Source organism: Geospiza fortis, unplaced genomic scaffold, assembly GCF_000277835.1.
Source record: "Geospiza fortis unplaced genomic scaffold, GeoFor_1.0 scaffold443, whole genome shotgun sequence".
In the NCBI taxonomy this organism is placed as follows: domain Eukaryota; kingdom Metazoa; phylum Chordata; class Aves; order Passeriformes; family Thraupidae; genus Geospiza; species Geospiza fortis.
Window position 1 is genome coordinate 385541 of NW_005054335.1, and position 25899 is coordinate 411439.

The window sequence follows — 25899 nt, forward strand, 5'->3', positions numbered from 1 at the left end:
TTGGGTATGTGAAAAAAGCAGTCTTTATCTTATGTGCTTCAAGAGTTTCAGGGCTGCTGTCTGAAATAAAACATGAAGATTTCAGATTACAATTAAGTGGCTTAATGATCAAAGACTAGTCTAGTAAAATTAGAAAAATCAATCCATAAGAAATTCTTATCCTCTGAGAAAAACAGAAAAAAACTTACTTTCATGGCAGACTTTAACTGACTTTCAGCTGGTAAGACAGGTTTTTAAGCAAGTAATCGATTCTGACACATACCAGTACGTATATAAAACTTTTTTCAAATTCATAGAGAATGCTAGTTGTTATCTAGTCACTGCCACTAATGTGAAAAGTTGAGGTTTTTTTTTAATTCACACGTACTGCAATGTATGAAGTTTCAAAATGAAACAGTCCTACAAAGCAAAACATATGAACTCCTTTATATTGAACTGCATCTCCAATCCACTGTATTTCACTGTACTAGTATTAGTTAATTACAGAAATACACCATTCTATCAAACATATCTCATGGGAAAGATGCAACAAACTAGTTGATGATAATAAACCAAACTCCATACCTCAGTACTTTTTAAAATTCGTTCAATAGAAACTAGAACAATCAAAAAAGAAAAGATATTTGTGCTCCTTCTGCATTTAAAATTCCTTTGGAATGTCATTATCTGTATACCTTAATACTTAAAAGTTAAAATAACAATTCTCAATATAGAGATAGAACCATACATATTTCAATATTTCAATTAATAAAGGAGTTTAACTGTTGAGAATAGCTAGCAAAATGTTTCTCAAGACATGAAAAACTATTTTAGTAGTGACAATACCTTCAATATTTTTGGATGGTTTGTATGCATAATTTTTTACGATCATCTTAATGAGATTCATGCATTGTACAATAAACTGCTCAAATACAACTCCTTCACCAGCTTCTGTGAAAACGTAGCTTACAGAGAACTCCAGTGATCTCTGAATCAAAGCAGTGAATGAGCAAGGATGTTGATCCAGGAAGTCCAAAAGCTTAAAAAGAGGAAGTAGAAACAGAAAAATCAAAACATTTTTGGTGAAGTCTTATTAAATGCTTTAGTACTAGTTATCAAAAACAGGTGCCAATTTATATAAAACTATAGAAAACTGAACATGGACAGGTAATTGAGATCAGTATCAATTGTTAATGAAGCATTATTTAATGGCAAAATTCTTGATTTTGGTTTGAAACTATTTTTTTTTAAAGTATGAGGAAGAACACCAATTTTCAAATGGACCAGCTTACTAGTAATAAATAAAATATATCAGCCATACTTGAAACAGTGAGTATTTCAGCAGATAATTCATCCCTACTGGAATCAGTGTAAGCAAAAGCAGTATGAGGGCTATATAACTCCCCCCCCAACATAACTAATGCAGTACACAAGCACTTGCTTCCTCAATTTAGCTTTTCCAATTAGTGATCTAAAATACACTGGTGGATTCCTTTAATCTCCTTTAGTACTGCAAAAATGTCTAAACCTATATTCTTGCATGTGCATTTCTATAGGTGGTAGATTAATCAGGTCTGTGAAAAAAGATTCACATTTGCAATCTAAGTACTATGACAAAGACCAAAAATAATGTGTCAGAGCATTTTCAGCTCAATTTTGGTGAAGCTGATAGGTGCTTTTTACTTCTGATAACTAGGCTGAATATTTAAAATACACCCATGGCCTCTAGATAGAATCTGAAAACAATGAGAACTCTGTAGGTTTTGTAACTTAAAAAAAAATAACAAAACCAAAAGAACAAGACCAAGTGTCTATGTTAACATTACTTTCAATACAATATGCATTTAACACTTGCACAGAATCAGCTGACAAGTCCAAGAGGGCAAGAGAGTATGTTGGTCATTTTCTTTTGATTATTTAGTGTGGCCAGTAATTCCACAGAACTAACAAAGCCATAGAAACAGTGACCTAACTACCTATAAAAGGTATGATGAAAAGCCTATCTCTTCTTTATTCCTTAATACCAGTACCATTGTTTAACCAATGCTTCCCAAACTCTTCTTTAAACAAATCCTAGCTAAATAATTTACTTATGAAATGCACCTAATTTTGTTTGAGCTAAGAAAATGTACTCTTCACTGCTGCAACTTACAACATCATGAGTAAACAGACACCCTTTTCTTCAAAAATACATCTCCTAACAAAGAAGTCTTAAGTTACAGTACCTTCCACTTCTTTGAAAGGTCTGAAACAGATTCACTTTAAGACACCTAAGTGTCTGGATGGGGACTGCTCCTCCAGAAGTATAAACTATGAAGTGACCAAAAGGAGATTTTACTTACCACTTTAGTGAACAGAATTATGGTCTTTTCTAGACGATCTCTGCATATGCTTTCTGCTCTTACACTTCTACCTGGTAAATCAGACATTTCACCACTATCATTTTTTAGACTTTGACTTTCTTGCTGGATAGCTAGGTTTGAAATAATTAACACTGGAGAAGAACTTATTTTTACTGTAGTTAAGAGATTAAGTTAAGCCTGAAAAAAGTTCTAGGGCAAAATAAATTCCAAATCAAATTCAAGGTAATGACTGAGAATAGAAAAATCTTAAACTGTTTCTCTCAACTGTACTGAAATTCACTGCAGTTGATCAGGCTATAAAAATTGTGACATTACTACAGAAAATTCAATTATAAAAGGCAGTTAAAATAATGCAAGCAAATGCTAGTACAGACAGAAAATAATTATGCATTGAAAATATAAAGATGTCCTTTTAATAAAACCGCACACTATTATGTGCTTTTCTAGAAACTCCACCTTAAAGAATAATTTATTGTGGGCATTAGAAAACATTCTGAATTAGGAAAAAAAAACAGACAAAACTTTTATTAAAAGGAAGAAAAACCAGAAAGGGCCATATTGAAAGCATACAGGCAGAAACACAACATAAGAAAAGCAAACACTACTCCTATAAGGTAGTTGTACCTGCTTTTGCAAAACAATCTAGTGATTAGAAATGTGGAAATGGGAAGGTTCAGCTCAGTTCTTGTCTTAGGACACAGAAACCCTAAAGTCCTCATAATCTAGGGGACTACAATAAATTCCAAACCTCAGTATGGGATGGCCTTCAATCCCTTCTATTCAAACTCTGCACCTTACCAAAAATGAAATAAGAGCCAGAAGAAGCCTGACTGTAGCATAGCCAAAGTGGCAATTGGAGGCAATTTCCACCTCTTCTAAAAATGAGGCTTAAAGCCCCAGTCAGCCCTCTTACCAAAGTACAGGCTCCTGAACCCAGGAACTTCACCAAAATATCAAAATTACATATAACTTATTTAAAAAAATTTCTTCCTATTCACTTTAGACATCTATTCTCATAAAAAGTGTTGTTGAAATATGACACAAATAGAATTTTGATGTTATTTTAGACCAGTGATACAAAAAGACACTTTTACTGAATTCTTCTTTAATAGTTCCAGCAGCATGTAAAGAAATAGTGTCAACTTCTACAAAAAATACCTTGCACCTAAATGATTATTGATGATGCAGTAGGCCATATATTTTCATCCATTTTCTAACATTTAACAACGAATACAAAGAAAAATGCTCAGATACTTACTACACTCCAGAAACTGTTTCAGCCGTTCAAATACAGCATGTAGAAAACCCTGAAAAACAAACGTGTCTTTAAAGGTGAAGCTTATTCTGCACTGTATTATGAGAACGAAATTATGTCAGACTAAAGTTAGTTCATATATGTTACCAGCTCAGAAATGATCACATAACTTTGAACTGAACTCTTCGATTACTTTGAACAATTTCTTCAAGAAATTAACAATTAACTAGGAAGCAGACTGCACAGATGATCCAAACTGACCTTATCAGTACCACTTAAAGGCATTGCAACTCTAGTAGAAGGAAGGATAGGTAACTAGAGACACGTCCTTTAAAATATGCTTATCAAGTACTACCCTGTTCTCAACTTCCTAGTGTAGGCCGTAGGTTGTAGGTACTCAATTCCTCCACAGGCAGCACTGGAGGTTAAGGAAGGTGCTTGGGTCTCTTTGTCTGACCCTACCCTCTCCATGGGCTGCAGACCACAGGCTTTTATCTCTCTCAAATGTAGGAGATAGGACAAGCATGGCATCAAATTCATCATTTAACAAAATGGTTTTAACTGGGGGGAGGAGAGCACATGTAAGGCATCTTTCAGTAAGTAACAAGTGTGACCACCATGTGGTGTGTAAATTGGAAAGGATGTCTTTTCTTTTTTTAAACATGATGCCATTAGAATCCATCTAAGATTTGAGAGCCCTTGGCTGAGGACAACTTCGAGAGAATGTTGCTTGATCTTCCTCTGCATAATACAAATGTGTGCCTCTCAATGATTTTCAGACATAGCTCTAATAACACCTGAAATCATAAAAAAAGTTTTCTAATTTAGAACTAGAAACACTTACCATCACCTCTGCATTCCAGTGAGGTTCTACAAAGCCATGGACCGTTAGTTTCCGAAGCACTAGGAAAAAAAAATTACTTGTGTAGCTATTTCTTAGCTCTTGCTTCAACAGATTTCAGAATACAATTACAATTCCACTTGCCATGCCTTTCTTTCAACTCAACACTTTAAAAAATACACATAATTTTAGGTTCTGGATGCCTCATCCATATCTAACATTCACCTTGTTGAAACTACTTCAAAATATATCTTGTGTGAAATAATGAAGAGAACTTTTAAGAATTACTCCATCAGAAAGAATTCTGCCAAAACTCTTAAGTGTTTAACTCCTGAAAGATCCTGCAGTAGTAGGAAAAGGGCCAAGTACAGTGAGGTAAGGCCCATAAGCCCCTTGTGAATTCTCTCAGGTTTATCACTGTCTGTAACCCAGCAAAAGCTGCACACTGCATCTTTGGAAACAACTCAGGACATGTACTATTTACATTGCAAGAATTGCATACAAAAATCCCAACTGTTAAAAGCAGCAAAGTAGTCAGGATATGCATTTACTCCACTCATAAGCCCTTGAGCATCAACCTAAGACAAACTAACTGCTAAGGCTAGCTTTTCACTGGACACAGGATGAACTTAATGGAATTAAACTTGTAGCTCAGCTTCCTCAATTAAGTGCTAAAGACATGCAAGCCTAAATTACAACACATGTAAGAAAACATCCTGTTATGCCACCCACCTTCCAACCTCCTAGACATTGACTTCTTACAACATGCACAGCGGAGTGCACAGTTTCTCACATACTGAGAAACAAAACCACTCTCTTCCCCTTCTGCATGAGCAATAGTCCTCCTGCCTTGCTAACAGTACAGGTAAAACAAACCAAAAATACAGTTATTCCCAATGGGAGTGGCTTTGTTAGAGAATGGGAACTATTTATCAAAGAACTTCTACACATTGCCTGTGAAGTAAGTTATTTGATTCCTTACACTTAACACCATTCTAATATTATTACCTTTCAATGACAACAAGGTCCTTTCTAGGGAATTTGCAGCTGCAGTTTCATCCCCTGTACAAATCTGTTGTAGGAATGTATCTGTATGGTGATTCCACAAGGAACATGCAAAGCTATAAATACTTGATGTAAGCTGCAAAAGGAAGGTGAAGAATGTATTTTGTTTCCTGAATTTTGCTATACCATAATAAATCCCCAAATTTTAAAGGCTGGTTTAGACTATTGAAATATTTAATCCAGCTTCCTGTATGTATCACGGACCACAATGTTTAATTTGCTTCTTTGTAATGAGTCATACTAACCCTAAGACATTTTCCAGAAAAATACCTTGTCTTGATTTGAAGATATTATGATTCTCATTGGTGTCCCTGACTACTCGGGTCTATGAATCTCACCTTAAAGAAAACTATTTAGGGCTCCTTTCTTACCTGATTTTCAGTAAATACAGCTGGTGCATAATATGGTATGACACTTCAAAAAATTATCAGATTTCCTCATCACCTCTTCTCCCACAAAGACAAGGACAAGCTGTCCATCTTACAGTTAAATTAATGTCTGAATCATCTTACTCTGAGACACACTTAGCAGTTACAGGTGCAATATAGTATTGAACAATGCCTACACCAAAACTAACTTTGTTGATAGCTGCAAATACTCATTTTTTTAAAAACACAGAATGACAAATAGTTTCTAATCAGGTAGAACTGAACAAATCTCTTAACTTAATTCACATTACAGTTCACACACAGTGCTTAACTGATAAAGATTTCTGAATTACAAACAGAAGATGAAGATTTTCTCACTCAGTTATGGCAGCAATGGATGGCTTCATAATTACATAAATCTGCATTTAGTCTGTTACACCTTATATCAATGGAGTCAAAAGCACGTGACATGTTTATTTAGTTGCTTTGAATGAGTAAAGGTTAGTAAAGGTCCTATTTACAAGTCAGTCTTGAATGCCTCAGACTCCTGATGGCTAAAATTTCATCTTATTGATTACATAGACAGAAATTTCTACATAGATAAGTAGGTAAACATCCATAAACAGTCTTCATTTTCAGTACTCACTTTTTCCTTTAAAATGAAAGAATAAACTAAAATTTCAAAAATTCCAGAGTAACATGTTTGGAAAAAATGTTTAAGTCACTAAATTCAGTTAGCTGGTACTACATTGTTGCCCAACTCCAAATGGGTTTGGAGATCATGGCCTACAGCCAAAATTACGTCTGTTTTCTAATCAGTGGATTTTTACAGTGGAGAATGTAAGCTGAATGACTTGAGATTTGGCATTTGCATTCACATCTTGCCTTTTAATTAACCTGAAGAGATGCCCTGGAAATAAAGACTATACTGACTTAAAAATTCAGAACACGCTTCCAAAAAAACTCCATAAATTCCTAGAAAAGTAAGATCTTGTACATCATAAGGTTGATATGCAGATACTGTTCTACAGATGAAGCTCGGCATCTTTACACAAATTAAGATAATGCTCAAGCTGTATGCAAAATTAATAAAGATCTCAAACATCTCACCCAGACAATTACTTCCAGTTATTCCATAGTACACAGATACCCACAACATAAGAGCACTTCTGTTCCAAGGGCAGATATTTAAGTTCACAGATATGCCATTAATGCCCTGCCAGCTAAACTCAGGAAGAAGCAAGCATGTACAATACACAGTTTGCATGCTGTACAATACTGCATCACATTACTTACATCATAGAAAAGCTTCCTATCTGCAGCAAGCCGTTTGGATGCCAGGGTCTTCGTAACATGGTAAAACGTAAGTAGCACCCTGTGTTGCTGAAGATCATCCTGCACCTTCACAGCCTCTACAAGAGTGGGTATAAGTTCTGGCCATTGTCTTGGGCAGTCCACTCTGGCAACTTTAGCAATCAGTACAGAGATCTGAGTTGCTATCTGCAAAAAAAACCACAGACACCACTAAGTCAAAGGGCATTCAGGAAATTAATAACAACAAGATCCACAGTCAAATTAAACTTGAACCAAAAAAAACCTAGAATGGATTGATAGACTTTTTGTGCTTTTTCTCAAGCTGTTTTTAGGTTTGCTGAATGCAAATTTATGTGGAGAAAAAGTTTATGTTTGTAGCAAGTATTACATAAAATACTACACTTAATACCTTGCTTAAATTTTACATGAACACCAGTAACTGTATTTATCCTAGAAATCACATAAATGAAGAAACAAATATCTGGGAACCACTTCTTACTTAGTGATCTTCTCTATCACTTTCTATGAACATACACTGCTGAATACATATTACTCATAGTTCGGCTCTACCTGACTTTTAGATAGAGCCATTCCTAGCCCCAGGAACACAGATGTGTAAGCTAAGCCCCATCCCAGTAACTGGAACTGAGACTCTCTCTCTTGCTCCAGATCTTCAGAACCTCAGGCCAGGAGCACCTGCACTACTCATACCATCTGACTTTGGTTGCTAGGCCCAAATTCCACTGGCACCAGTCTTGCCAGCAGCTGGAACCTGGTCCTTGGAGCACACATGCATGATGAACAGAGTGAGATTACACAGTAAGACAAGTCAGTGATGCAATCGGAACACAGGACAGGCAGTGGTCATCAGGCACAGGATTTGTTCAGATACAGGTACAGACCATCCATGTCTACACATGACTGGCCCTTCTTATGCCCTCTTTCTGTCTATTCCACACTTGGCTGCTGTGCAACTCCCTTCCCCTAACATTCCTTAGCATATTTTGCATGGTCACCCAAAACCCTACCTCAAATATCCAAAAATTTCACATTCTTGTTTTCCCTGTTCTTATCCCATTCTAATTGAAAAGGTCCTTGACTGGATTAGTGAAGTAGACACTCTCTCCCTCAGCACACTAGAACAACCACACTTCCAGCCTGGGGAAGAAGCCACCTTCTTAGGCTACCAGAAGGAATCCAAGCAATTTACAGGCCTAAGAAAGATAGAGCAATGCCCTTCTTCACTGGTGCCTGAGCTGTTTCATCTGGAGTCTGACAACCCCACCAAGTTTTCCACAATACTTATTCCTACCATGCTACTTAGTGAGAAGAATTGTTTCAGGAAAATGATGTCAACGTTCACAATGAAGAGCTGGGAGCCCTACTTATTACAATATCAAATTACGTCAGTTGACATAACAGGGGAAGCAAATAAATTCTTCTCCCTGTGTGACACAAGAAGGAACTTCCCAGGAAAGCCAAAAGCTAGTGCTTTTATCTTGAGCACTAGCTTTTTAAATGGGGAGAAAGAAGAAAAAGAACTTGCTGTCATACATTTGAAGAAGTACTCTGTTCCACTGTTCCCTCCATATGCTAAATATCTTCAGAGGGCATGGCAATTACGCTTTCAGCAGATGGTATGTTCTCTTTTTCTCCTACACCTCCCCTGGAAGTCAAGTTGTATCATCACAGTTCCATACTATGCCTATTTCTCACTTTTTTGGTGTTGTTTTTCTTTCTATACAAGAGTCATAATTTTTTCTGCTTTCAGTGATGCAAAAAGCATAGGCAGATAGCAACTGTGTTATGAACTGTCTGTGACTGGAAAACTGCAGTTATCAGGAACACAGGATATCAAAACTCAGACATATCAAGCAGGCTGGGAACTAAACTAAAGATTCCTTGGAAAGGACACCTCAGGATACCTACAAGACAGACTGGGGAACAAGGGGAAAGAAAGGGATATGGACTCTGTAAACATATTTCCATATCGCACATAACTGTTTGGGCAATTATTTAGACTGCTGAGATAAAAACAAATAAAAATGTCCACATCTTAAAAAATGACATCCCAAAAAATGTCACAAGGACAAAACATGAAGCCACTAGTCTTTGGAACATTTTTAACTGACATTTTAATCTCAACTGCAACTATAGTCAGAGAACTCCAGAACTGTTCATCAGCAGTGGCATTCTTAACTATGAAAAATGCTATGCTATCATCTTAGCAGGCAAACTGATGAAATACTAATGAATGTATGTAAAAAAAGATTGATTTTTGGTTTGCAAAAAATATATTTAATATTAGAGTTTCCTAGTTAATTTACCTATTAATATGTGCAAAAACCCATACAAACTTCAAAATTAAATATTTGATAAATTACATTACACCTAGTAGAAGCATAAATGACACATGCTATGGTTCAGTTTGACATACTTCATAGTTCTTTTTAGTTAAAATACAAGAAACAAGTAATATTTGTCATATTGTTTACATTGAAACTATACTTGCAGAACAAATTTTAAAACACTTTATAGTTTTTTTTTAAATTGTATTTGCAATGAAAATTTTTAGGTCTAGTCAAAACTATCATTTCACAATGGGCTTCTACAAAGACTAAATTACCCTAATTTTGATAAAATGCTCTAAATCCTAGAAGTTACATTAATCCTGTCAAGAAATCCCAATAAGTTAAAACTGAACTGTCTGCAGAACTGAAGTTTATTCACAATGCCTTTTCTTTTGAATCTTAACCTTATGCCTATCATTTCTGTATTTCCTTGACAAAGTTTTTTAAGAGCCAGCTCAAAATATTAGCAAATACTTCCTTGCAGAATCTTATACTTGCATGATGAAGTTATCAAAAATAAGATTGATTCATCTAGTATGGGCATATTCTGTGCCCCTAACATTAGTTCTGTACTCAATATAATAATAAATTCTTATTCTAATCAAAATCACAGCTTACAATTAGTCACTTTATGTAAGAAAAGACACTATCACACTGAAGCTTTATTAAGCTTATTTAAATTCACTAAAATGCTGTAACTAGACATGTGACAGCGATACTGCTTAGGTGGGTTTATACAGCAGCAACCTCAACAGCTCACTCCTGCTCTGCCTCTGCCACACTTCCTTGCATGGCCACACTTGGAGTCAGGTAAGAGAACAGACACAGCTGAAAAAAACAAAAATCACTCAGGGAAAGGTTATTTTTCAGCTACATCCATTCCCTGAACAATTTCACCAAATGGTTGCATAAGCAGCAAGGGACAACAAACTGCCACTGCAACCCCAAAAGAAACAAACCACAGAGACAAAATGTTGTTTCCAACCAAAGTGGTTCTATAATTCAATGAGTTATGACCTATGGTAAAAGATCTCAGTTCAAGGTCTGTCTGCAAAGCACTATGTAAAATGCAACTTCATTATTATAATTAAACACTTTGTGAAGAAAGAAAACAAGATATCTATCAACACAAGCATTTCTTGCAAGAGTAATAAACAATCAGCACTAACCTGATTCACTGGCTCATTAAAGTTGGTGATAAGTCCAGCACGCAACGTAGTTTTTTCTTCTTCAGAAAGAGCACTGCCAGGATATATTTATTAAAATATTATTTATTTTCAATTTAAAAACTACTATCAATTCATTTGTAACTATCAAAAAACTATCAAAACTAATAAAATAACATGCTTTGTTCTTCCACTATCTCAAATATCCTTAAAAAGAGAGGGAATCATAAAAAAAAATACTTATAAGGCATTTTAGTCTCACGTTCTGAGACCCGAAGTGACGTTTTTAAAGATAAATGTCAAAAGAGTTGACAGAGTGAGATACACAGATATATAATGAAAAAACACAAAACTGTACAAAATACAAATGGACTGCTCATAGACATTGGCATATAGTTATTACTGACAGAATAGAGGATTTGAACATGAATTTGGCCATGTATACTAAAGGACAGTTGCCAAAAACATCCAGAATAAGGCAATCACCACATCAGATGACAGCTTTTTTTGTAAAAGCAGTAACTCTTTTCTATTATAAATCCTTTCCTATAATAAAGCAATATATTTACACTTAAAAGTACAGATCTGTTAAAAATTATAGCTTTGTGTGAAAAGTATGTTGATATATTCTCCATAAAGTGCATGGGAAAATAGTGAGCAGGGAAAAAAATCTAATCCATAAAGGTTAATTTTTATTCAAGTGCCTCATTGTGGTGTCTCAATACTTAATTTTAAGTGACCTCTACCAGTTTCAGACCACAAGTTACAGTATGATATCGCTCCTGTATTACTTCAGATTTTATATCATTGATGCAATTTACTATAATTTCCAAGCAGGAAACACAACACACTGCTCTAAAAAAGGTTTTGTTGGTATTTATAGATTATACTATTGGGGAAAAAGAAAACCCAAACCAAACTAAACAAAAAATCCCAACAAATTTTCATCTACTGATAGCATCTGGAAAACTGTTTCTCCTTCATAAAAAGCCTGGAAGTTATCATGCAAGGTTGTTCAAATGAAAGTTTCACCTAACATTGCAATGAGTTAGAAGCATGCAAACATCACATCTCAGTGAGGGCTAGAGGCTGGAAATTAAGATTAAACACAGCAACACAACCACTTCCTCTTGTCTGACAGCAGGCACAGATATTAACCAACTAGTTTTATATATTGAGGTTTAAAATTATATATCAAGCTCCCTAAAGCATAGGTTTTACTCTAATCTAGACAAATACTAAATATTAATCTCAAAATAATAAGAAAATAGAGGCAGGAATTGCCATAAGAACAAACATTGACAAAAATATTCTAGTTTTCACTTTGTCTTCACCTCAACAAAAACACGAGTACTCACTATTTCCTAGATCAAAGATTTGTCATTTGAAGTATAGTACAAAAGGGGGTCAATTCATTGTTTCACTGGTGACTCAGAACTGTACACTAAGTCTTATTTCCAAGGTAATTATAGCATTCAGGAGCCACAATTTTATTTTTTATATTTTAAATCAAGACATAGGCTTTAAGATATTTTCCACCAAAAATTAAATTATCCCTAAAAATATTTTGGCTAAAATTTACAGAGATTTCTGCAACAGTAAAAGTGTTTCTGCATGTAACTATTTTACTTATTAATCTAAAGCCATGAGATGATGTTCCCCAACAATAAATTTTTGAGGGTTTTTCTTTTATAATATGAAAATACAGTATATAATTTCCACACATCCAGGCATCCTCCAAGTGGTTTCTAAAACTTAAAAGCTCTTATTAATAAAATTTTCAAATCTATACTCAATTAAATGTAGATTGCATAATACCTCACTTTCAGAGACAATAGAAAGCATGTAAAACCTGGTTTGTAAAGAAAAAAAATACCCCATTTTACTATATTACTGCATTTTGTTTCTGGGCTCACAAGATCCCTGGCATTAAATTCTTTTTCATAATTATAATTATATTAAATTTATCATATACACAGTCTAAGAGCATCAAGAATTCAGTTCATTACTTACTGTAAATAAAAACGCTGTAATTAAGCTTTTGCTATTGCAGACAAAACAAAGGAAAGAAAAGAAACAGATTCATGAGGATCAACGCCTTAAAGACACCAGCTTGTGATAAGCAAAACTGGAAAACAGTAATGAAAAAATCTAAGAAATCAATGTCGATGCAAGTGTCACCTAGCAGCACTGTGTGACAGAGTTCCTAAGGGTTTGCCGGACCGTGGGTGGAGGAACTCAGCGTTCAAACAACACAAGAGTGACATCTGCCGGAGAACAGGGACACCCTCAGCCCCTGAAGCAGACACAGACTGGCACCACTGCCCTCAGCCTCCCTTAATGCCTTGCAAGAAAGCCAATTCCACAATTCAATCTGTAAAAGTTACAGGCAGGCAAGAAGTTAGGAAGAACGTGTCTCACTCAGTCAATTATTTCCCTTCAGCATTGAATTATGTGCCCAAAATTTAAAACAACTTTATCTACACATGAACTTCTAAGTACTATCTGCCATGCTGTAGAGTCTTTCACAATTTGCAAATTCCACATTACTTTGATCTATCTCTGTGTTTGTGGTATGGAGAAATATACATCCAAATACTTCAAAAATTATTTTGGAGCTTTTTTTAAAAAAGCCTGGTATTTCACATCTGGATTTCTGGCTTATGAGAAGTCATCACACAAGTGAAAACACATATTTGAAAAGTATTGTTAAAGTATTGTACCATGTTGCTAACATAGTACTCAAATAAGAGAACCAAGGCCACAAGAGACACGATACAAAAGTAATTGTCTGTAAAATCAAAAACATGTTCAACTCTTGAAATCAAGACAAAGCATTTCTGAAGAAAATAAAACCACATACAAAATCATCCTGTGAGACCAGCTTTTGAGGAGGCTGACAACAAATTTCAAAAGAAGAAGCCAAATAGTGCCTGAAAAGAGGCTATGACAACTCTAGGCTCTTCGCCAGAGCTATATGAAAAGCTGCCTGAAAAAGGAGGGAGGAAGTTCACAGGCTCATCTTCTAAATCACTCTCACTGGAAAATGCAGTTTCAAGCCTGATCTGTACATCAAAACATGCTTTGATGTACTACTATGGATGGAGAGCAGACAGTTGCTGAAGTGAGACACAAGACAAAAGACACGAATTTTGCAAAGACAACAAAAATACAGCATCTACAATGAGCCTTCAAAAAATCACAGTATTCAAAGTATGATTGGTTCACAAAATAATCAACTGAAAATTTAGTTTAAATCAGGATTTCTCAAAATTACCTCAACATATTCTAAGAGAAATGTGATCTGGTTGAGGGCTGACAAAATGTCACATCTAACATATTTAGAAAAAAAAACAGTTGGACACAGATTAAAAATTTAGTATGCACTACTCCATTGAATCCTTAACAGCAGCCAACAATTTTTAAAATTTATTTTATCATTTAATTGCACTAAATTAGTGGCAGAAAAGTTAGAAATGGGGAAAAATAGGGTTGCACTGGAAATTTAATATATATTTAACTCATGTAATCTTTAATAGCCAAGAAAAATTTATTTTAAAAACTGCATTTAATTTAAAACTACAGGGAAACTACATTAAAATATTTCTATTTAATTTTTACCTCAAACAGTAAAATTCTAGTTTTTAGTTCTGCAAGAAATAAACTACACTTTTTTTACCAGAAATGCTACTAGTGGCTAAAAATACTAACTAATTGAAACAATGTTTAACTTCTTCCAATAGTTCTTGCGAAGTACCAGTCTTTTAAGCAGAATCCTGTTAACCAGAAATGTCAAAGATATATGCTATCTTTAATGAAAAACATGAGATTTTACTTTTACATAAAAAAGAATGCAAATGCCTGCAGATGTTTTGCAATTATATACTAATTCACACATACAAATACTCTAGTGCTCTATGCCATAATGAAGGAGTACTACACTACTTAAAATGTGCTGTGGATACAGAATTTTATAATTTTTCACTCCTTTGGTAGATCTTTGGAAAGGCTTACAATGCAAGGCAAAATACATTGAACTATCTCAAACAATGAACAATGAAAATCATAGTTTGCATCATAATACTAACTTAGATTTGTGGTCCAGAAAAACTGTACTTAGAATTCCATCTAATACCCTACATCTGACAGTGACAGTCCCATCTATTACAAGCACTTGAGACTGAACACTTGCAAGACTTTGAGTTTGGAATTGAAACTCTGTGAAATCACACCTGTTTTTAAAGGAAAAAAAAATAAGCACACAAAAGACTGGGAAGTATATAATTCTACAGGTTTCATATTAAAATGGCACTTTTTGTAAATTTTAAGTAAATTACATGGTGCTCATGAAAAGTGCTTTTATTTCTCATCTTCTTTGGAGAACTCTTTGTCATGCATTATCAGAACCCACATAACAAAACAATGAAAAAAGAAGACCAGAACTTTTTAGTATGGTAACTACTGCCTCCTTCCCATGTACACATTCAATACAAATCAACTTAAACAAAATGAAATGTCTCTCTCACTGTCCAAGAGATTACCTTTCACTTCTGTCACTATCAGTAAACCCAGGTGTTAATGTTGCAACACATACTGCATCACTTCAAAACCCATTACCTATGAAACAGCCTTCTAACTCAGCTCTCAAAAGTAAATCATGAACGGACTCATAAGAAGCAATATAAAGACAAAATGTTTTATCAGCAAGTCCTGAAGTTTGAAGCATGTTGTCAGTTCCACCACAAATTCTAAAGTAACTTCTACCAACTAAGGATCTGCTGGTTTTCCAGCCTGGCAGCCATAACAAAGCCAACTTTAGGATGGTTAAGTGGAAGAACTCAAAACTTACTGTGGTGCAACCCGTCTCCAGTAGCGATCAATTCCATTTTTAAAGTATAGCACAGCTAACCATCTTACATTCACATCCAGGCTGTGATTTGTAAAGATATTCTGTAAAAAAAAAAAAAAAGAGCTAAAAATTGCTCAAGATACCACAAGCAAGACAGAAATGGCATGCTATGGTATATGTAGAAATACACACACCACTGTGATATGGGTGTACATAAACAAAAAGCCTTAATCATCATTCGACAGGGAAGTGAAAACACTGTGCTAAACATGAATTTTTAGAGATTAAAAGATGTTTATCACTGTTATCACACAGCCCAAATTTTGACTTATTAAAAAAAACCCCAACATATAAAGCAAATGTATTGCTAATCTTGTCTGGCAGAGAAGGAAATATAACGGTAGTAATTACTATAATCAGACAATTTTTACATTCTTTAATGACACAGCTCTCTGAAGTTTGTGCCCCTGCAGAATACAGGGTAATTCCTTATTCCAGTCAGAATCCAGTCTTCAGATTATTTATTCATTATGTCGTTTATTCATATGCCAAGAACCATCCTGCCTACCCATACTGTTTGTAAAATAGTGACCTCGTAGGTCTGCAATTCTCAAATTCAACTATGCTTAGGAAATCAGGAAATTAGTTTCTACCAATAAGAAGCTATATATCTGTAGATACACACTTATATATCTATCTATACATATATACATGCTTTTATATATCTGTCTACATACAGACAAACACAGGAGTTATTTTTTATGGTAATGGTGTAAAATTAACCAATCAAGAGAAACTAAAATAGAGGTAGGCTATTGAATCTCAGCACGGGTACTACTCTGAACAGCAGCTCTCCTCCTGTTTTCTACTGCATCAGATGGATCCTTCTCAAGGGGTGAGACATTATTACTCCCACCTTCAGAGAGCAAGCATGTGTGAAGCATGTGTTCTTACTACACAGTACACTGCAGAAAGTGCACCACTTGTATTCCTTGCTTTTAGAAGTCCAGTAAGAAGGGAGCTGAAAAATGCAGGAATTCTGGTCAAAAGTATCTGCTACTTTTGGGCACCATGCCTGCAAACACAGGCATAAACAAACCTTTCAAATAACTCAGCACAGCAGAAACCTGGGACCTCATTCTCACTATTAATTCAAAACCTTTCTCTCAAAATCTACTTTTATTAATAGTAACATCTTTCTAGAGGTAACAGCCAACCCAAAAAAACCAAACACACACCAATCACTAGAAAGTAAACAGATTTACATGCCAACAATGATATCAACTTCAAAACTAGCAATTGTAGAAAAATCTCAGAAAGGTGGTAACCCACCAAAAATACCACACAACATGAAAATGATCCGTATGTAATATGCTCTCCTTTCCCAAGGCTCATTTAGGAAGACAGACTGAATCTCTAAAAGACTTGACCTTTCTCAAATGCAATTTAAGTATATTAAAATACTAACAGCTAACTTCAAACACCACTTCCATAATGTAAAAATAACATTTCAAAATAAATGAAACATGGAAAACCCAAACTACTCATACTGAATATTCCTCTCCTTGCTAAAATATTTAGCAGAAGCAAAGCTTCCACAGATAAACACCTTGAAACTAGACCAGACCTAGATAAAAAATGAAAAAAAAAAGACCAAAGAATCTACACAAAAACAAGTAGAACTTCTCATTACACTCTTTATCTTCATATGAACTTCCTAAAACACAAAGTACTTAATATAACACAGTAATGCTGTCATAGACAGAACAGGAATGAAGCCAATATACAAACTGATATAACCTGCACAGAGGTTCTTTTCAAAACCATCCAATTCTGAATCAAAAGAGAGATATGTAATACCTTCAAAAGAGAAACACAGAAAAGTAATGATAGTAACTCCACTAGGTACTAAAAACGGTAGGATGAAGGATGCATGTCTCATGATCTTCTTTATGATTTTATCTACTCTGTGCCAGAAGCAAGTGTATCTCACAGTAAGCAATTATATTACTTGCCACAACCCACAGATATCAGCTGTCTTACACACTCTCCATTTACATTAACTCGTTTCCCTGAACCCTCTTCTGCTCCACCAAGAAGGTGCCAACTATTTTCTCTCCCAGACAGCACACCTGTCGTGATCAATTTAAACAAAGAAGCAGACACTTCACTTGTTTAGTTTGGAAGACAATATTGATATTTCACTCTTAAAGAAAGGCTGATGTGGCCCCAACAAATCCACCTAATCATATTAAAAAAAATTATCAGCATTTGAATATTATGTACCAGCATATACATCTTTAATAAGCATCTAAACACCTGAATTTCTAGTCCTTACATTTAAAATTAACTCATATCTGTTCCCGTTACCTGTGAGTGCTCAATTTGTCTACACCCTGAGGTGTAAGGTCTCAAAGCAAACATCCACAGGAAAAAAACATCATCATTTCTGCTGTTTTCTATCAAGATCATTTACCATCACAGCTACACTTTTGCAAAGGCAGTGCATAAAAGGAAATTTGACAGCTCAAAGTATCTTCTTCTACTCCTTTCCCTAAATCCTCAGGCTTGCCTTCAACTTTCCAAACAAATGAGAGGGTTTATAGAGAACAGAACACATCACCCAACAAATCTGAGCCATTCAATCTATGCACTGAGGACAGATGTTTGTAGAAAAAACATTTTACCTCTGTTTTTAAGACTATTATAAACATATCCAGAGATATTGGAGAATAACAAGAGTGTTAATTTTCAGGTGTCTTTGCTGAAACAGCTTCATTTCCTTTTTGACTCTGTTGTCATAATTTTTATCATATTGATGCGTCTATTTCACCAATGGTCATAGTACTTCTAGAATTATTTACCTTCCCCATTCCAGGACCTTACTACCATAGCCAGATCAGTTAATCACCCTGGGAGTCTCCCTCCACTAACAAAAAGGAAAGTAATTCTGGAGAGGTATCACACAATTCAATAGAAAGCATGAGGGAACTTCTATTAAAATGCTCATAAAGCATCATCTCCCCAAAAAAGAAAAGGTCCTTATTGCCTTGATATATAAAATGTCCCCTGCCTCTTGAGGCAGTAAAGGCAATTCCTTTGAGAAGGGCCCTCTTGGCCTTTTACCGTCCACAATTCACAACAGGCAAAAGATTTAGCACTACTGCCCACTCATACTGCTAGAGGCTGGATTTCCACCTTCTGAATACCTGGGAAAAGAGTTTACTTTAGGATACAGTGATGACAATGCCTAGCATTGTCATATTCCACCTACCATATCCTTCAGCATAAGGATTCTACTGTCTGGACCATGACAACTCAGGGCTTCCCTCAGGCAGAGGTCATGGCTCAACCATGTTCTAGAGACCAGTACTCAAAATTATTCAGTTTGCTTAGTAGCACTTTTCCACTGTATCTTACCAACAAGACTGAATAAAAACCTGGCTGTGTCTCCCACTGCTTCAGTTGCTCCTCAGCTGGCTTCAACACTGCAGTATCTTGGCTAGTAGCTTGCGTCAAGACTTGCAAAACAACAGTGCTAGCACTGTTGAGATCCATGAAAATCTGAAAACATTTTAAAAGGAGAAAAAACACTTAATGAGAAAAAGATAGCAAATATAGACAGGTATTTTCCATTCTTATTATCCAAACATCCCACACTCATTTTTCGTTACACTACACAGTGTAAAGAGAGAATGACACCCACTCACAGGTAGTTGAGGTACAGGAATAGAACTATTTGCTTTCAGAAATCTCTCAGCAGAAGGAGCAAGCATTAAATCGATCATTACAAGCACATTTGCTAGATCTGAGGAACTGCAGGAAATATTTCGATTGTAAAACAGTTACCTCTCTTGTGAAGCACAGCAGCTAAAAGCAAAACTGCAACTAGAGATAATTACTCAGCTGTAAGCAGAGCAAACCATGGGCTTGTCTGAAAAACACAATGATGCAGATTATTAACATTTTTGCATTTTACTTTTTCTTCAAGAAAAAAAATGACACATTCATATAGTCACATTCTATAATTCAAATCCATCCAAACAATTCATATTAATTGAAAAAGAAAGCATTAAGTCTCACAATTAGCCTTACATGATACAGAATTTTCCTCAATGTATTTGGTTTCCTTCTTATTTAGCATACAAATGCTAACCAGCTGAACTACGAATGCATATTGCCAAATTTCCAGTTTATATACATGCTTTTGTACTCTATGAAGGCAAAACAAAACACTGCACTCCAGATGACAGAAATTACACCTATAATGACCACAGAAACAATGTTACAAGAAAAAGGCACATATATAAAAGAAACTATGAAGTCTGTTTTCTGCTTATAAAAAAAGACAGTTTAAAGCCTATGTTAACTTTTAATAACACAGACACAGTGAATATTCATATACTTAGGTTTTCTAAATAAACAACAAAGAACAGTTTCTCTCCAAAGAGAAGAGAGAAGGAGGTTCAGGCGGGGCATCAGGAGGAATTTCTTCATGGAAAGGACTGCTAAACATCAGAATGGGCTGCCCAGAGAAGCTGTGGAGCTGTCATTCCTGGAAGTGGTCAGGAAAAGACTGGATGTGGCACTTAGTGCAGTGGTGTAGCTGACACAGCAGCGATTCATCAAAGGCTGGACTCAGTCTTGGAGGTCTTTTCCAATATCTTGATTAGAAATCACATCTGTGATTTGCTTTTGTTTAATGGGAAAAAAAAGGTTTATTTTTCTACCTTCAGGAAAAAGATCAAGATTAAAATTGTTACAGTAATAGTAAGAAAGTGGAAGATGTGAAATTTATTCTGACACAGGTTTAAAAATTTTGATTTTTTTTTTAGAAAAATCACCTTAACAACAAAACTGGCCACAATACTGGAGGCCTTTTATACCAGTAATAGCATTGCACAATTGAAAAAAAGAAGTATTACACCCCTAAAAAAAAAGTTCTTCGTCTCCAAATCTCCAAACATCCTCTAAAAAAGCTGACTAAAATCTGAAGGTCCTAAGGTTAAAAAAAGTCTACATTTAAAGCCATGAAACACAAAATCACATCTCTCCTCACAGCAATAATTAAACAGGTGACTCCATCTCTGTTTTATACTTTCCATGTGAAGAACCTTCCGATCTTTCTGCTTTAACCAGTTGTACACAAGGTAGCAGAAGGGGGGGGTACTACGGGGTTGTCTTCTGTGACAAGGTGCAAGAAACTTCCCACATGTCTGACAGAGGCAGGGGGAGAGGGGCGCCGCCACTGGCCAAGGCTGAACCCACCAGCAACAGTGGTAGCGCCTCTAAAATAACATGCCTAAGAGAGAAGAAAAACCTGAAGGCTTTGGCTTCCACTGGAAATTTATATACTCCATCTAGAACACTTCTCATTAGAAGACATACTTCAGTTAGTAAAATGCAAGCACAAAAAACAGGTGACTTTTTTCCAGTTTCTTATTTCAAAACAATTAGCTGACAGTTCTAAAAATAACAACAAAAGACGACAACAAAAATCAAAGTGAAATATTTGCTTCTTTTTTAATAATGTTTCTCACTCTTGAAAAGGTTTGTACTTCAATGTAAAAACTGGAGCAGCTACTGTTTGAGGTACTGCCCACAAAAAACCTCAAGAAAAATCAAACTAAGCTTAGTGGGTCAGAACAAAAACTTATTTAACCCAATGCTCTTTCTCTGTCAAAACCACAGCAAATACCCAGCTCAGGACATTTCCACATAATGCTGGCTCGTCATCCAGAAAACTCTGGTTCAAGGATTTTCTATTAAGAGACAGGGACTCTAACAGCCCTCATGATTTAGTCTCCAATGAATTTGTACAGCTGCTTTTTGATCCTATGTAAAGAACATTGGATGAGGCCTTCACAAGCCAAATAGCAAAACTGAATTAGAAAATAATAATCTCCCTGAAGATGGGTCAACTACAAATAATATTTATAAAGACTGTAAAATATTTAATGAAGTGGTATATTCTGTATGATTTGGATAGCAAAAACTTAACTGGAAAAACATCCAATAAATGTGTGGCAAATACAAATGGCAGACATGCAAAAAAGCTGTCTATTGCTACTGCTTTTTAAAAATTCCTCTGAACAGCTTCTGTTTTCTTCTAGTAAGTCACCAGTTTTACTTGCATTAATTTCTAATTAAAATAAAAACAGAAAGAAAATAAAAAGAAATTTAAAAATCTCAACAAAATATTTTGAATCAATCCTTACTGTACAAAACTCCAATCTGCAGTTTAAACTAGCTACAAATTAGTTAAGCTAAAACAAAGAGCTACAGTGACCAAAATAAATAGTATAACCCTCTGCTTCTCCCTGAACCCCTCAAATACCCAAAGATGGAAGGATGGATCAAGTTTTCCAATAATTTTCACACCAAATAGCTGACAGGCATAAAAAAAGCAGACAGAACAGCAAGCAGCTTTTATGTCACACTCTTGACAAAATGTGATGTAAACTTAGAACAAGCTTACCAACTGTGACTGAGCCATAACTGCCCACCAAAAGGCAAAAGGCAGGGGTGGAATCCCGGGGGCACACACAACAAAAAAACCCAAACAAGCCACAAAGTCAAGCCATCTAAGCACACTGTTCCACAAACTCCAGAGGACATTACAGGAGCAAGGAGGAATATGTGACTTCAAACATGTCAAGCCATTCAGGTTCAGGTCCTAGCATGTAATTTCAACTCTGACAAAGTCCTTACCTTCCCTTCTCACTGACAGAATTTCTATGGGGAGCTTATTCTCTGCATGCCCCCTTGTAAAGACAATTGACTCAGGGAGGGCACCAGCTCCTATCTTAGTGGGATCTGCTCAAAACACAGTTTTAATTACTGCCATGTACAGATGCACTTGTGAAAGTTATTCCTGCAGACAGACACAGCTGCACCTTGGGAGTTTAAACCCAAATCTCTCCAATCTTAGATTCTTGTGATACCCTCACACTGTCCTAAATTTTTTTTTTATAATTGATGAATCAGGACTCTTCAGACCCTAATCTACACAGAGGATATACAGATGCTCTTAACCCCACAGAACTGCAAAGGCTGTGAATATTGAGTATTCACAGTATGGGATAGATTAGGTATTCTAATTATATGAGATAGAGACAATCCTCACCTCTTACATAACCGACTTCACCTGTTGCATGGGAAAGGCAAAAGGGACATAGGTTACCCCACAGATTGGTTCAATCACAGGGACAAGGACTTTCTCCATAGTTCATGAGACTTCTACAGCTTTACTCACTACTGAGCTATATCTACAAGACTGCCCTAGAGATGGAACTCAGTAGGTGAGTATTAAATAGCTATTGTCTTTTGAGTACTTTCAGAGACATGAGGCACCTATAGAAATTTTGGCAATCTGTCAACCTTAAAAGCAACACATTTTTAGAAGGAAGGCAAAGTCTGCATCTGTGTCACAACAGCCAGAATTTCCAGGTCTGATTACTGAGTAGGGGTGTCATTTCCCTTTTTTATTTACTAATATCAGTCTGTGTCTTCACAATAAACACTGAGCAGTATCAGGAATGTTCACTGCCTTCCCCTGCTTTTGTGGTCCACACCCATTGCTGTAACAACCAAATTGCACACAAACATTTTGGAGGAAGGAAAAGAATTCCCTTTCACTAGAAAGTATTCGATGTCTTAAATGTTCTAGTTTTATACTAGCCATGCCAGTTTAATGTTTTTCCTTAACAGTCAATGTTTCTGATACTAACAAAAAGGTATCTAGGTGCCTTCCCCTTCACATTAAAAAGCATCCTAATTTAAAATCACATGAGCTATGAAAAGAAATTGGTGACTACTAAACATCTGAAGGGGTACAAAACAAAGGATTTCATCACTAAACACCTCCCTACTTCACTTTTTCTGAGAGAATGCAGTGTAACAACTCACTCATATCCAGATAATTAATTCTGTGTATTTTTGTTCTCTTTTGTTAAGAATTCAATTAATTCTTTCCAGCAGTAAGAAGGTGCAAGTACAAATTCAGTTAAGATTTTATGAAATCAGAAGAAGACAAAGCCATAAACACATTGCACAAAATATCTCTGATCATAGTGCAAATACGTTCTGGGCTACTTCAAGAGCACCAGTGGCTCTGGGGATGTTGTGATCCTTTTTTACCCAGTTTCTGAGATGGCTCCTAGGACCCCATTTCCAGCTTGGTCCTCACAGTTCTCCCTCTCTTCAATTCAAGGAGCAAACTGGAGAGATGCCAGAGCTACTAGGATAGTCTGTGGTCTAAAGCAAATTATCTGTGAGGAGGTAAAGTTTCATGTTGTTTAAGACAGCGGAACTTAAGGAAGACTTTGCAGACACCTAAAACTAATTTCCTGAAGAGTCCTTACAAAGAGGAATTGCTGCTTCTTATCAGCAGATTATACAATTAAGAAACAACTATAAAGCTACACCCTGCAGCTCAGAAGTAGAAAATTGGGACTGTCGTTTACAGCACATTTGTTTCAAGGAAAACAAGAAAAACAAAGTTTCCATGCTGAAAAGCCACAAGAACGTCTGAAATAAGTAACACAAATACTGGCATTCAGTCGTAGAGGTAAGATACATTAGCAAGGATACTGTCACCTTCAGCAAAAGTTGGTAGTTACACTGATTTTTCTCCAGCCTTCCACGAACTCCTCCACAAATCTCTTTTCTAGCACTGCAGTATCTGCATCAACCATGCTCATAGTCCTACTGAGGAGTGCACCCAAAAGAACTAAAACTATCCTGGTTATTGAAGGTACTGCTTAAACTCACTAATAACTACAGCAATCACCAAAACCAACACTGACTAATGTTAAGCATTACTAAAATTTTTCAGAACTTACATATTAATTTTTCTTTATGTAATTGAACCAAGCTATCTAAAGTTTGCCCAATTTAAGCCACAGTAAAGAAGACAAAATGTCTGAGCAGCAAAGAGTTAGAGGTGTTTTTTCCCATAATGCTAGTGACAGAAACACAGGAGTAGAATTTCCAAAATTTCATTTTTACAAAAATTTAACATTGAAACTAAAACCTAGGTCTGAAAAAAGCATGCAGAAGACACAAAGGATACAAGAACTAAGAACAGCAAGGACCACAGTAATAAAGGACAGCAACAAGCAAGGCTAACAACAATGTTAAGGAAAGTCAATCAGATTATATTAAAAATACTGAGGAGAAGAATGAACTTTGATATTAAACAGTAACCACCAAAGTGACCAAAAATTCCCACCAGAAAGAACAGGGAGTAAAGAAATGAGTGAGACAATTCCAAGGATTAACTCAAAAAATTACTCTGTCACAGTGTTTAGCACTGATGACACAGGAAAAGACAAATGGACACAGATATAATGTAAGAATACTTTTAACATTTAATAGTAACTTTCTATGATAACCAATACTACAAGTTCAATCTCATTCCTTTAACTTCTTCCTAATTTACCTAATTTAATGGATTTTCAGAGACCTGACATATCACTTAAACTAGTGCCAAACAGCTGAGATGGAAATGCCTGTTTCATTCAGTCTTCATGTTCTGAAACGGGTTTAAACCCTTACATTTTAACTACAGTTAAATCCCACTTTTGATGACACAGTTTCAAAAGGTTATATGTAAAGCACGGGTGACAAACCCATCATTTATACACACGATAATAAATGTCCCTGATGAGAACAGTACAGTGAAGAATGAGAGAAGAAAAACAGAGAGCAGTGACAAATTTGGTGTCGCCACGAAGTTTGAAGAAATCAAACTCCATAAGGAACATGCTTTTTGCAAAAACTCAGGTATATCTTATATATATATAAATTTGAATTCAGCAGCACTTTGCTGATGTGCTGTGTGAGCTGATTTAAAAGCCATATCAAATATGTTACAGATATGACTTCATGTATGAGACATGGGAAGCAAGGCACATGGAACTGTAAGTGGGAAGCAGCAACACCATTGCATTTAGGGCCTTGTTCTTGTATTTTACAGACAGTACTGTCTTCCACGGTAACAAATTGGAGAAATAACTCACCACTGCTGCACTGAGCCTGCCTCTGATTAAAGGAAAACCGCTCGGCAGAAAAATTGCTGTTCTTCAGCCTGCAGGAAGAAAACAACCACCTGGAATAAAGGCAAGTACGCGCCCATTCCCGCAAAAAACAAGTTCTCTCAGGTTAACGCCTCATCTTCCTCCCATGCCTTCCATTAATTCCAGCCTGACTAAAAACTGTTTCAAGGAGAAAGCGGGAAACTGTTCCCTGAAATTAGGTAACAGTTACTAACTTCCTGCTCCGAGCAGGCCCTTTGCCGCGGCCAGCAATAATAGGTAAGGGAGGCCTGGCTGCCCTAATCCCGGGG

General features: G+C 35.9%; 1 protein-coding gene across 1 annotated transcript in view; it reads right to left on the minus strand.

The window, feature by feature from the left end:
- Nucleotides 1-25667, minus strand: part of IPO11 (importin 11) — a gene marked incomplete at its 3' end in the record, with an annotated part of 78745 nt that extends 53078 nt beyond the window's left edge. Inside the window, 13 exon segments of the mRNA XM_005421973.3 lie at nucleotide 1; nucleotides 3-60; nucleotides 826-1018; nucleotides 2322-2392; nucleotides 3601-3649; nucleotides 4442-4500; nucleotides 5447-5579; nucleotides 7168-7371; nucleotides 10706-10778; nucleotides 15552-15652; nucleotides 18972-19115; nucleotides 19401-19485; nucleotides 25574-25667. The exon segment at nucleotide 1 is cut by the window's left edge and continues 31 nt beyond it. Of these exon segments, the coding sequence (XP_005422030.2) occupies nucleotide 1; nucleotides 3-60; nucleotides 826-1018; nucleotides 2322-2392; nucleotides 3601-3649; nucleotides 4442-4500; nucleotides 5447-5579; nucleotides 7168-7371; nucleotides 10706-10778; nucleotides 15552-15652; nucleotides 18972-19109 (1080 nt within the window).
- Nucleotides 25668-25899: the final 232 nt, after the last annotated feature.